The sequence below is a fragment of the Pteronotus mesoamericanus genome, unplaced genomic scaffold (assembly GCF_021234165.1).
Source record: "Pteronotus mesoamericanus isolate MK-2021 breed Mesoamerican mustached bat unplaced genomic scaffold, CSHL_Meso_final contig_58, whole genome shotgun sequence".
Classification (NCBI taxonomy): domain Eukaryota; kingdom Metazoa; phylum Chordata; class Mammalia; order Chiroptera; family Mormoopidae; genus Pteronotus; species Pteronotus mesoamericanus.
The window spans coordinates 6,123,373-6,136,057 of NW_026555205.1; the positions used below are offsets into that span (position 1 = coordinate 6,123,373).

General features: G+C 40.8%; 1 protein-coding gene across 1 annotated transcript in view; it reads left to right on the forward strand.

Annotated features, from left to right (window-relative positions):
* Positions 1 to 12,685, forward strand: part of CHRDL1 (chordin like 1) — a 130,866-nt gene that overhangs the window by 60,166 nt on the left and 58,015 nt on the right. Inside the window, 2 exon segments of the mRNA XM_054580364.1 lie at positions 10,470 to 10,615; positions 12,267 to 12,360. Coding sequence (XP_054436339.1) covers positions 10,470 to 10,615; positions 12,267 to 12,360 — 240 coding nt within the window.

A 12,685-nucleotide genomic window follows, 5' to 3' on the forward strand; every position in this document is an offset into this window, starting at 1 on the left:
CCAATTATAAATTTCCTTTTGTCTTCAGATGGAATAAATTTGTTAAGCTGGAAACAGTCATAATCAATAATTGGCCGTGCTTTATATAGCTTCTTTTCCCCTTGAGCATTTTCAGAGAGTATAATCTTGTTTGTTCTTACTATGTTTCTGTGAAGTGGAAGCAGGTGAAGTACTTACTCCCAACAAACACACACATACATATGCAGAATTTTTTTCAGAAACCAAAGCCCAGAGATGCAAAATGACAGCAGTCTCATCACAAAGCAAGTCCATGGTACAACCCAGCCAAGAACACAAGTGTTCCCCTTCCTCCAAATCGAGTTCCCAGTCTGTCAGCACCCCTTGCTTCATAAAGATATGGTCTTCTCTTACACAAATACTTTCTTCAAGCCATCCTTCCCGGCATCTGTCTGACAAGACAGCATATTCAGGCAGGGTCAGCTACTGACTGACAGCTGTTGAAACATTAATGGAAGTGGGATGAATAACAACCTACAGACAGGTTCTGGATGAGGAGGGGAAGAACTGGGATTACACCAGGGTGTGAGCTTTCAGCACCCTCTTCTACTCTCTTCTCTCCAGCTGGACCTGCACATGACTGTTTTCTCTCACTCAGCACCTTCTTGGTTGGGACAGAATGTTGTGTCTCTCTATTGAGCTGCAGAGTGATCGGCTAAATCTGGTGCAAGAATTTCCTGGCCAGAGACCCCACCGGGGGTTGGGCCAGGGGTAAGAATAAGGAGGCCATTAGTCTTGCTGAAAGTGTGGGACCACACACAGTCTCCATGAAGATTTCAAGCAAGAAAATTCTCACCCTCGTTGGTCCCTTCCTTTAGCTCACCCATCTGGCCAATCCACCCCATCTCCTAAGGCAGGTGGGTACCATGACCAGGAAGCACAGACAAAATCAAAATTATGACTCAGGAATAACCCTTTGTGGTTATTCCTTTCTTTTTCATTTACCTTTCCCTTCTTTATCTGCCTCCCTGTCACCAGCATACACAGCACCTTCATTTTGTTCAGGCCCACTCCCACTCCAATACTCAGCCTTTGAGTCTGCATTGTAGGATGTTTAGCAGTTTACTTTTTTTGATAAGAACTTTATTGAGATTTATTCATATACTGTTTACCCTTTCAATGTGTATAGTTTAGTTGGTTTTAGTGTATATACAAGATATTGCAGTCATCACCACTGTCTAACTTGAGAATATTTTCATCATTCCCAAAAGAAGTTCCATACCCACCCACTACCAGTCATTCTCTGTTCTTCCTTCACTGCAGCTCCTGGTATCCATTGATCTATTTCTGTCTCTGTGGATTTCCCTAGTTTGGACACTTCATATAAATGGAATCATATAATACACGGTCTTTTGCGTCTGGCTTCTTTCACTTTGTGTAGTGTTTTCAGAGGTTATCCATTATAACTGAATAATATTGTTTTGCATGGATATATATTTTGTTTATCCATTCATCCATTGATAGATACTTGGGTTGTTACCATCTTTTGACTATTGTGAACAATGCTGCTATGAATATTTATGTACAGTATCTGTGTGAGTTTTTTCTTTCAATTCTCATGGGTATATACCTAGCAGAGAAATTGCTGGTTCATGTGGTAACTGTTTAACTTTTGGAGCAACATCCAAACTGTTTTCCAAAACAGCTGTACCATTTTACATTTTTACATTCCCACTGGCAGTGTCTGCAGGTTCCAGTCTCTCTACTTCCTTGCCAACATTGTCATTATAGTCTTTGTTATGATAGTCATCCTAGTGAGTGTGAAGTGATAATCTTTTTTCTTCCACCCGAAAGGCTTTGCTCTTTTTAATGAGGGACTGTTCCAGTCTTCAGTACTCATTACTGTACTTGAACTAATGCTTGAACCTGGGGCCATGTCAGGTACTCCGTCTGGCAGTGCAGAGGAATAGAATTTAGAGACAGAGTGAACTTGCCACCTTTGGAAACTGCTGTAGAAGGACCAGTCAACTCTACCAATGAGCTGAAAGCAAATGAATAAAAGGGTTTCTTAGTGAACATGATGGCTCAGAAGGTACTCTCTAGACATCACTCAGAATCTAGCAATATTTGAGAAGTTCTACAGGGCAGTGAAAAACAGTGTTTGGACTTCTATAAAAAAATACCACAGACCAAGTGGCTTCAACAAGAAACATTTATTTTTCACAGTTCTGTAGATTGGAAAGTCCAAGGTCAAAGTGCCAGTAGATGTGATGTCTGATGAGAGTCCACTTCCTGGTTTATAAACAGCCATCTTCATGCTGTGTTCTTACATGTCAAGAGCAGAGATCATCTCCCTCTTGCCTCTTCTTATAAGGGCACTAATCTCATTCATAGGGGCTCTGCCTTCACTACCCAATCATGTCTCAAAGACCCCCACCTCAAAGTACCATCACATTGGAGATTAGATTTTCAACATGAATTTGGGAAGAACACTAACATTTGGTCTACTGTAGGCACTCTAAGGACAGACAGCCCCACATCTCTTTCCTTACCAGCCTATATCATGTCTTTCAGAAACGCTATCATTTATAGCTAATAGTAGTATAACAATAACAGCTCTTATTAAGCATTAGTATGCACCCAGTACTATCATGCATGTTGTATGTCTTACCTCTTTTGATCCTCACAGCAACTTATGAGGTAGGTACCATTGTCAGCCCAACTTTACAGGTGGGGACACTGGGGCTCAGAAAAATAAAGTGATATTCTCAGCTAGTAAGTGGTAACTAATTAATAGTGGAACTGGAATTTGAACCCAAATAGGACACTTTAAAGTTAGACCTTTGCTCCCACTGGGACAGCTCTTGGAGGCTGTACTTTCAGTAATCTCCCACATGTAAGCCCTAAGTTCTGGAAAGTTTCACACCCATTGTCTTGTTACTTTGTAGCTTCATAATGGATAAAGCAATGAAGTCCCATGTTACAATTTAATTATCTAGAAAAATAACTTGTTTTCAAGAATTGTTTTCTATTGGCACCTTAGTTAAGAGACAAGTCCTAAGCTTCCCTAGAAGAACATTAGTGTGATGGGCCACAGGAGAGTTAAATTTTTTATGGTACAGTAGAGTTTGGGGAGATCTGGAAATCATAGGTCTCTGCCCATGGAAAGTGGGTCTGTTTAAATCAGGACTGTGAGAGGTTCAGGGCAAAAAAAAATGATAGCAATTGGAACGCTAGAAGGAAGAAATCTAAACTTTGGGTATCATTGGCTTAGCTGGTGTACCCATTTGAAGCAGTACCTTTGCTTTTAATAAACATCCCCCAAAAAACTCATCTGAACCCACATGGCCTCAGAGGGTATGCACTGTTTCTTTTTGGAAGGGGGCTACAGATGCACATTGTTTGGGATGTAGTCATTCTGCAATATTTTTTAGTATATTCTGCAATATTTTGTAGTCATGCAAAATATTGCTGTATGCTCTGACCTAACCTCACCAAGATGCAGTGCCCAACTGTCCCTACCTCTTCTACAGCGGCTCTGCTTTGAGAAGCACAGTTGGTTTCCCATTAGCACCCTTATTTGCCTGCTTTCTTTCCATTTGGGCCAAGGCCTAAAAGCCAGCCCAAATTTACATATTTTGAAACAATGTGTTTTAGAAAACAGTATAACAGCTCCCATTTTCCCCAAAACTATTGAATAACACCAGTAGGAGGAAACCATCTTACTGCATGCAGTCAGACTGAGACCACAGAGTCTCTCACGTAGGATAGGGCTGGGGTCCTATGACCAACTTTGTAGGATTGATTTCCTACTGTTGGAATGGATCCAAAATGGTCACCTAGTATAATCCCTGGCCTATAATATTTTTTTCAAACATGAATTCTTCAAATTTAATTCTTGAATGAGAGATACAGCTGAGAATGCTTTCTAATGTCTAATCTTAATCCTTTGTGATAGAATTGACACTCCTTTCCATTTGACCTCATTTGGAAATGTGTGATAATTTGACCTCCCTTCCATTCTTAACCCTCACATATTATTTAAATGTCATCACCTAACACCTTATGCTGGCCCCTCCAATGACAGCATGATTCCCCTTGAGGTCGAGGACATGTTTTATTTACCTTTGTAGCTCTAACCTAGCATGTTGCCAAGAAATAATCAAGGAGCTATTAATGCCAGGTATAGTAAAACACCTCTATAAATATTTGTTGAATGGAGAAGGAAAAAAGCGGGAAACAGTGTCTTAACTGTCTTTATCCCCACAGCATCCACCATACAAAGCAAATGCCGTTTAACTAATTGTCCAGTCATCCATGGAAACAAGGGAAATCCCTGCATAGTTTTCAGGTTTATAGCTTCCTTCTATGTGCCTGCTTTTAGACCAGCGCCATTTACCATTTACTGTGAATTTGGTTATGTATCATATACTTTTGAGCTGGTAAAAAATAAATGATCTTTAAGCCTCACAGCCATGTAAGGTAGATGGCACACTTGTTTTAAAGATGAGGAAATTGACATGCAAAAAAATAAGTAGCCTTCCTAAGGTCACAGAGCCAAGATATGCCAAAGCCAGGATTTGTACCTAATGCTTGTGGATCCCAGAAACCAAGTTCAATTTTTTTTTCTTGCATTGTTATGAAATACACAGCTAAAAAATATTGTGTACGATCAGTACTCTACCCCATGACTTTGTTTCCTAGCTTTTTTGCCATGGTCTCCTTGTATTTCTAAGATCTAAGGTCAAGCCCTCTCAACTCTACAGTTATGATTTTTGTTTTTGGTTGGGGGAGAGACAGACATTGGTTTGTTCTACTTATTTACACATTCATTGGTTGATTCTGGTATATGTCCTGATCAGGGATTGAACCAGCAATCTTGGCATATCTAGATGATACTCTAACCAACTGAACTACCCAGCCAGGGTATACAATTCTGTGTGTGTGTGTATGTGTGTGTGTGTGTGTTTGTCTCATGGTAATTGAAGGGAACATAACCTCTTCTTTCAAGCATTTGATCCCCATTTCAACATCCCCCCTTAACCACCACCTCCAAAATGGCCTGTAGATATCCTGGGATTATACCAGTAGAATGACTGAGAACCAGACCAGAAATACCAGTATCATGCTGTCAACACAAGAAATGTTCAAAGCTGTAGAGAATATACATAAGAGTTTATTTGAGCCAAACTTATGACATTTCTGGGAAGCAAGATCTCAAATGCTCCAGAGAATTACAGTTTTGTAGTTTCTTTTATACGTGTGGAATTAAGGAAGGAATGTAAGAGAGATTACATGAAAGTTGGAGAAAGCAATGCTGGATCAGTTTACAGGATTGTTAACAAGATTCTGTGCCTCTTTGAGGGTGGTTATGCCTCCCAGGGGTCTGAAAAAGAGGCATTTCAAAGGTTGTGTTAACCTAAATGTGCAAGAAAAGTGGACAGGGTTCACTTAAGGCAACGATTAACCTTTTAGTAAGGAAGTTATAAGCCTGAGACATAACTACACACCATGAGCTACCCTGTTAGGAATTTATGATGGGATCACCTTGTGAAGATTCTTACCCTTTTTACATCCACAAGGTTCCGTCACCAAAAGTAAAGTAGGAACCCAATTAACATTAGCAGAGGCAAAAGAAGGGAGGGCTTGGAGTCAAGGAGATTAACAACTGACCCCTGGAAGATCTGGACAGGTTTGTGTTTATTGCATTAACACTGAGAGCTTATTTGTCTCTTGATGTACAAGCAGCCTTTCTGACTAGCTGAGAACTGCTCCACTAAGAAAATACACATTTGAGGGTAAGGAAAGTGGAGAAGAGAATAATCAGCATGAGGATTTTGGGTTCCAGAGGGTGGGAAGAAGGGTAGTGCCAGGAATGGAGAGAATGGTATACCAAAGCAAGTAGGATAGGACCACAGAATTCTTAGTGAAATTTGCCAGTTTCTCTGAGGGGAAAAAAAAAGAGAAAAAGCCTGTGGCAAAGTTATTCACACTAAGGTGTTAGTGACAGTAGGTAGCCTCTCACAGAAGTTTTGGGATTATAAAATCTGATTGCTAAAAGGCAACCATATACCCGAAAGGAATGGACTTGTAATTATGGCATTTTACACACCCATGGTAGAAAGGAGGTAAGGAATATTTAGGATAAAAGCATTTTCTGAGAACCCCAGAAATCATAGTTCTGCTTACATAGAGGCTTGGGCAAAAGTAGGTTTGCGGTTGTTCATATGGAAAATAATATAGTAATTAATAAATAATAATAAAAGAATAAAATCTGTTTCAGTGCTCACAACTATAAACCTACTTTTGCCTCCCCCACCTTCCCGTATAAGACCATCCCTCCCTGAGGGAGAAGAAATAGTTTCTTTTCCCAGCACAACTCTAGTTATATGCTTTAGTGCTTTTTTTGTCAGCTTACCCCATGATGATCTTCCTTCACTCTGGAGAGTGCTGTGTGGAATTTGACTAGAAACACGGGAGATAGCTGAAGGTAGACGCCATTCAGCCTGGTCATTTGTATTGTAGCATTTTCCTGATGGGACCTTAAGCCAGCTAAGCTTCAGACTGATTTTATGCCAGTTCTCAGCCAGAAACACAATGTGTTTCAAGGATAGTTGGTTAGAAGCCCAATCACCTTGGAAAATCTGTGCTTCCTTGCATGCTGTGTTGGCGCTCTAAAAATGCAAGGGGAGATTTGAGTCTCATGTTTTATTAGATAGAAAAATTGAGACTGAAGGAGGGAAAAGTGGCTTGTGCAAGGATATGAAGAGTGGGTACCAGATGTTGGGTTATGACCAGATGGGTGTTAGTTAAAACTGGGTGATCCTGCCCCTAGTTTTTTTTAAAAAAATATTTTAGTAAATATTGTATATATTTAAGGTATACAATATGCTGATTTGATATGCATATACATATTCAAAAATTACTACACTCAAGCTAATTAACATCATCTTCTCACATAGCTACTATTTATTTTGTCATGAGAATACCTGAAATCTACTCTCTTAGCGTATTGCAGGATAACACTACAATGTTAACTATAGACATCATGTTGTACATTAGACCTCTAGACTTACTTATCCTACATAACTGCACCTTTGTACCCTTCGACCAACATCTCCCAATTTGTTCCATCCCCCTGCCCCTGGTAACCACCATTCTATATTCTCTGCTTCTATGTGTGCAACTTTTCAAAAATTTACATATAAAGTGAGATTATGCAGTTTTTTTCCTTTCCATATATGACTTATTTTAATTACCATAATGTCCTTCAGGTTTATCCATACTGTTGCAAATGGCAGGACCTCTTTTTTAAGACAGAATAATATTCCTCTGTGTGAGTGAATTGCCATTGTCTCCTTGTGTTTCTGAGATCTAGGGTCAAACCCTTTGAACTCTACAGTTCTGGGTTTTATTTATGGTGGGGAGAGAGAAAAGACAGGTAGACATTGATTTGTTCTTCCACTTATTTATGCATTCTTTGGTTGACTCTGGTATGTGCCTTGATTGGGGATTGAACCAACAACCTTGGCATACCCAGACAATACTCTAACAAACTGAGCTACCCAGCCAGGGTATACAGTTCTATTTTATTATGTGTGTGTGTGTGTGTGTGTGTGTGTGTGTGTGTGTGTGTGTGTGTGTGTGTGTGTATGCATTCATTTACGCATTCAAGGAGCTATTAGTGTCAGGTATAGTAAAACACCTCCATTAACATTTGGGGGGTGTGTGGGGGGGAGAAAGAGAGAGAGAGAGACAGAGAGACAGAGAGAGACAGAGAGAGAAACATATATCACAATTTCTTTATCCATTCATCCATCAATGGACATGTAGATTGTTTCTATAACTTGGCTATTGTGAACAATGCTGCAGGAAACATGGGAGCACAGATATCTTTTCAGGTACCAATTTTCTTTTTCTTCCCCCTAGTTTTAACATGAACAACATAAGGTTTGATGCAGGAAAACTATATTTCTAAGTTGACTCTCCCAATAAATAGCTGTGTAGCATGGGCCAAAACTTTTGAGGGCATCAGTAGCCTCATTTTCATAATTTTCCTATCACTACATTAAGGATAGTAGAAACATGAAATAAGAATAAATGGGAAGATGTTAAATTTATTGTATAAAACTGATATTAAGCATAACAATAAATATATGGCTTCTTTTTACTTTTATAGTCCTCCTCCTTTTTCACCATCTCCTACTGAATAGATTAATAGACTCTAATGTCAGGTTACTGTGAAGACCATTGCAAGAAAGACTCTTCAGGTCATGCTTCCACTGGAAGACCTCACCCTGGGGTTGTCTTGCTGTTGATCCCTTGGTGGGAGTCCAGTTCAAAAATCAATTCACATTCTTTTGAGGCAAAAATAATTTGAAACATTTTTTTTCACTTGGTATTCTAAAGATCCACCAGCTCCTGTAAGAATCATGGCAAATATTGTTTTGTAGGTCATACTAGTTTTCCTTTATCAAAAAAATACTGAGGTTTGGTATAATTAAAACTCAAGGGGCAAATGGTCCTGCTCCTGTCCTTTCCCCAATGGGTTTCATTCGCTCCTCTCTACTAACTGCAGCTGTCCACCGGTGTGTATTTGTGGGCAAGAGCAGGGCTCATCGGCCAGACTAGAGGGTATATTAGTATAAGTTTAACACATTATAGAGCTAAGGGTGCTTCTTTTTAAGGCAAAATTAAAGAACTTCTTTTGTATTCTGTAAGGGGTCATTATAAGTAAGGAACATCCAAGGGGTGAGTTATGCAGAAATTGAAGCTAGATAAACTTACATAGCAGAGCATAGAATTAAGTTAGTCACTAGAACCACTGAAGCCAAAGACAGTGCACAGCCTCCCCTCTCACCCAACCAGGGTACTTGAGGTGCACGCTTTGTGTGGGCTGAGTACACCCTCCTCTTTTAGTTGAGCCTTGATTGCTGTTGGCAGGACAATGGGAGGGATTTACCCAGGCCAGTCGCCTGCAAGGATTGGCTGTGACCACTGACCACCAACCTCCACCCTCCGGGGAGGATCAGCTGTGCAGGGGCAAGGTGGTGGTGCTCTGACGTGTTCTGTAGCTATCCACTGGGTGCGCAGGCTCTGGGATTCCTGGGTGGTGCACGGCAAGGTCAGCCCACACCTGCGTTTTGCCCAGGGCCACCTTGCCTGAGCTGTAAAGCATCCTGAGATGGCTGCTACTTGTGCTGGGCTTCGAGATTCCCACGTGAAGCCAAGCTGTGAATCTAGGCTAGCTGCTGCTAGTGCTTGGCCTGGGACTCACTGAGGCCAGCAGCTGCTTGTTTGAGAGGATTTAGGAAGTTGTGAAGCATGAGCCAAGCCCAGCCATTCATATGGAAAAGCAGCTTGGGTACACCCGTAATTGTGTGGGGTTGAGTCTCTGGGCATCTCTAAGGCGGGTCAAACAGTGTTAGCCAGGTTGATGGAGTCTCAGATATGGTACCAGCTTGCTGGCTCTGTGGAGTGAGGGTTTATAAAATGGACAATGGCCTCCACTTGCCCCGATGCCAGACACTTCAGTTTCTCCCTGTATACCACTGGTACCTTTGAAGCTGCTACCTCGGTGCTGGAGCTCAGAGGGTGTGAGCCTGAGTAGGTGAGTCCATGTGTGGGTTCTTTAAGAGGAACTGCTTGGGGCTCCAGAATTTTCTTCCACTGACTCAGTCCCTGCTGGTTTTTGTAACCAGAAGTTGTGGGGTCTTACCTTCCTGGCACTGGAACCCTGGGCTGGGGGACCCAGTGTGAGGCTGGGACTCCGTGCTCCCGAGATATCCCTCCTGAACTTTTATCCACCAAACGTGGATGTGGGACCAGCACGTTTCACATCTGTGCCCCTCCTACCAGTTTGGATAGATGTGGTTTCTTTAATTCTGTAGTTGTCAGACTTCCATTCAGCTTGATTTCTGATGGTTCTGAGTGATGGTTGTTCTATATTTTAGTTGTAGTTTTGATGTAGTTGTACAAGGAGGTGAGCCTTGTCTGCCTATGCTCCCATCTTGACCGGAAGACTAATACCTTATTCTTTTAGGTCTGTTAGCTTCATCAAGGCAGGGTCCCTGTCCTCCTTATCTGATCTCTCTCTAGTGCCTATCACAGAGAGTAGTTGCTTACTAAATGCATAACAAATGAAAGAATGGATGATGGTCGTGTCAGTTGCTATTCTTGTCTGCCGGCTTTAATATAAGCATACTTCAGAAATATTGCAAGATTGGTTCTACACCACTTCAATAAAGCAAGTATCACAATAAAGCAAGTTGTAATATTTCTTAGTGTGGAAGGTGTTGCCTTTAATTTGTAAAAAAACACAACATATATGAAGTACAATAAAGTGAGGCACAATAAAGAGAGGCATATCTGTATTTTTTCGTCATCGGCCACGAATGAGGGACTATTTTTTTAACGCCCTCTATGTGGTACATCCCACCTACTTTTTGAGTTTATGAAATTCTTTGCAATTACATCAATATTTGTTATGGTTCTTCTCCACCCTGTGCTAGAAGACTCCTTACCCCCAGTGAACAATAAAGTGACCAGCAAATCGTGTGAGTACAATGGGACTACTTACCAACATGGTGAGATGTTCATGGCTGAAGGACTCTTTCAGAACCGGCAACCCAATCAGTGTGCCCAGTGCAGCTGTTCGGTAAGATGTTGCATCTTAAAGTCTCTGCTAGTCCCTACCCAATTAAAATAGCTTCTTCTGTGTTTATACCTTTATTTTGAGTCTACACTATAGGGTGTTTGAATAGAAGATGAAGTTCATTTAAATCATAGGCATGCCTGCCAATCCAGACTCCCTGATTTCATCAACCCTGAATAACCCTATTAAAGAGCTCAGACCCAGTCATATCCCAGTCTTAGAGCCTTAGGACTGCTTAAATGGACAGTGATGAGCTGGTGGTCTTGATACGCACTTCTTTTTTTAAATAGATATTGATTTACTTATTTAAAGAGGGGGGAAGGAAGAGAGAAAGAGGGAAACATCAATGTGTGGTTGCCTCTCATGCACCCCCTACTGGGGACCTGGCCCACAACCCAGGCATATGCCCTACACTGGGAATCAAACCAGCAATGTTTTGGTTCTCAGGCCAGCACTCCATCTACTGAGCCACTCCAGCCAGAGCTTGCACTTTTTTTTTTTAACAATAGTTATACCACTAAAGTCTTAATCTGAATAATACAATTATTTGAAGTTTTTGGGATGTTATGGGTGAAAAAACCACAGGCCCCATCTAGGGCCACTCAATGCAATTCAGAAGAAAATGGGGTATCTCTTGGTTTCATCTCTGAAGTCTTCTATTAACCAGTTCATCCCTGGTGCCCTGCAATGAGAACTCTCCTGAGAAAATGTGACTGATACTGTGACATTAATTGTCAAAAGAATGTGTATACTTTAGGAACAAAGTATACTGATTATATCATCAACTAATTGTGCAGTCCAGAGAATGAAATAGGTAGAAACAGGAAATGAAGTAAAATGGGTATTTAAACTGAAGTGTGAGGGAATAAAGTTAGATGTAGAAAAAACTTTTTCCTCTAAGGGGCATTAAACTCTGGATTTCCTAGGGAAGTTATAGACTCTATTCCTACAGGGATATTTTAGTAAAAATGTAGTATCTCTGTAGTTTGGGATAATCTGGTTGTGGCCTTGCCTTCCTAGCCTTTCAGAAACCCTTCTAGCCCCAGAATTATATGTTTTTAAGAACTTAGAGTAAGGCTTAAGGAAAAATGTTTGGAATATAGGATTTTAGGAAATAAAGATTATGCAAAGACACATATAGCAGCAAGTAAACTTGATCCTCTCCTCTGCTTCTTGCAGGACTGAGCTGTCAACTTAGATCATTTGTATAGTTTTGTATTACCCCAGAGAGAGCATCTCCTGGATTTGAAAGGGAGACTCTACTGAGAGTTACAAAAATTGACTATCATGCAAATCCACAGTTCCTGAAATCCCCAACATCCATCTAAGGGATGATGGGAACCAAGGGATACAATGAACAGAGGAGAGAGGGACAAGACTGTATTTGGTGATTTCGAGGCCCATGACAACCCTCACACTGACACCTTTGTGCCATCTTAGACCAGGATGCATAAGGAGGGTACCTTTTCTGTGACTTAGTCTCTGGCATGGCAAAATAGCAAATAGAAGAAAAGAATGCCTAGTAAAATTTAGAAAGTACCTAGAATCAACTATGGGAGAACAGTGGGAATTGATATGCGATGTTTTGAGCCTCTTTTCACCCCAAGTACCTAGCTAAGCCTCCTCATGACCTTATTCTGTTTCTTCTTGACAGGAGGGAAATGTGTACTGTGGTCTCAAGACCTGCCCCAAGTTAAGCTGTACATTCCCTGTGTCTGTTCCAGATTCCTGCTGTCGGGTATGCAGAGGTAGGTATTCCATATCCCAAGACCTATGGTACTCTCACTCTAAGTAGCAAGACTTAGAAGAGAGGAAAATACCTGCCCAGTATCCTAGGGAAAGTGACATTTCTGTGGTAGCTTTAGATTCTAGGGATGCTTTCATATATAAAATGAAAAATACAAATAATAAAAGCTTTTATTTTAAGAGCCACCACTTGAAAGAAACTGCAGAATTGTGGCAACAGAGGCAGGGTGTGGGTCATCTACTGTGAATGTGAGTGTCTTTATCTCTTTCTCCTTAATCTCTTTTAGTTTGGCACTATCTTATTATATTGTAAAACACAGGCTATTT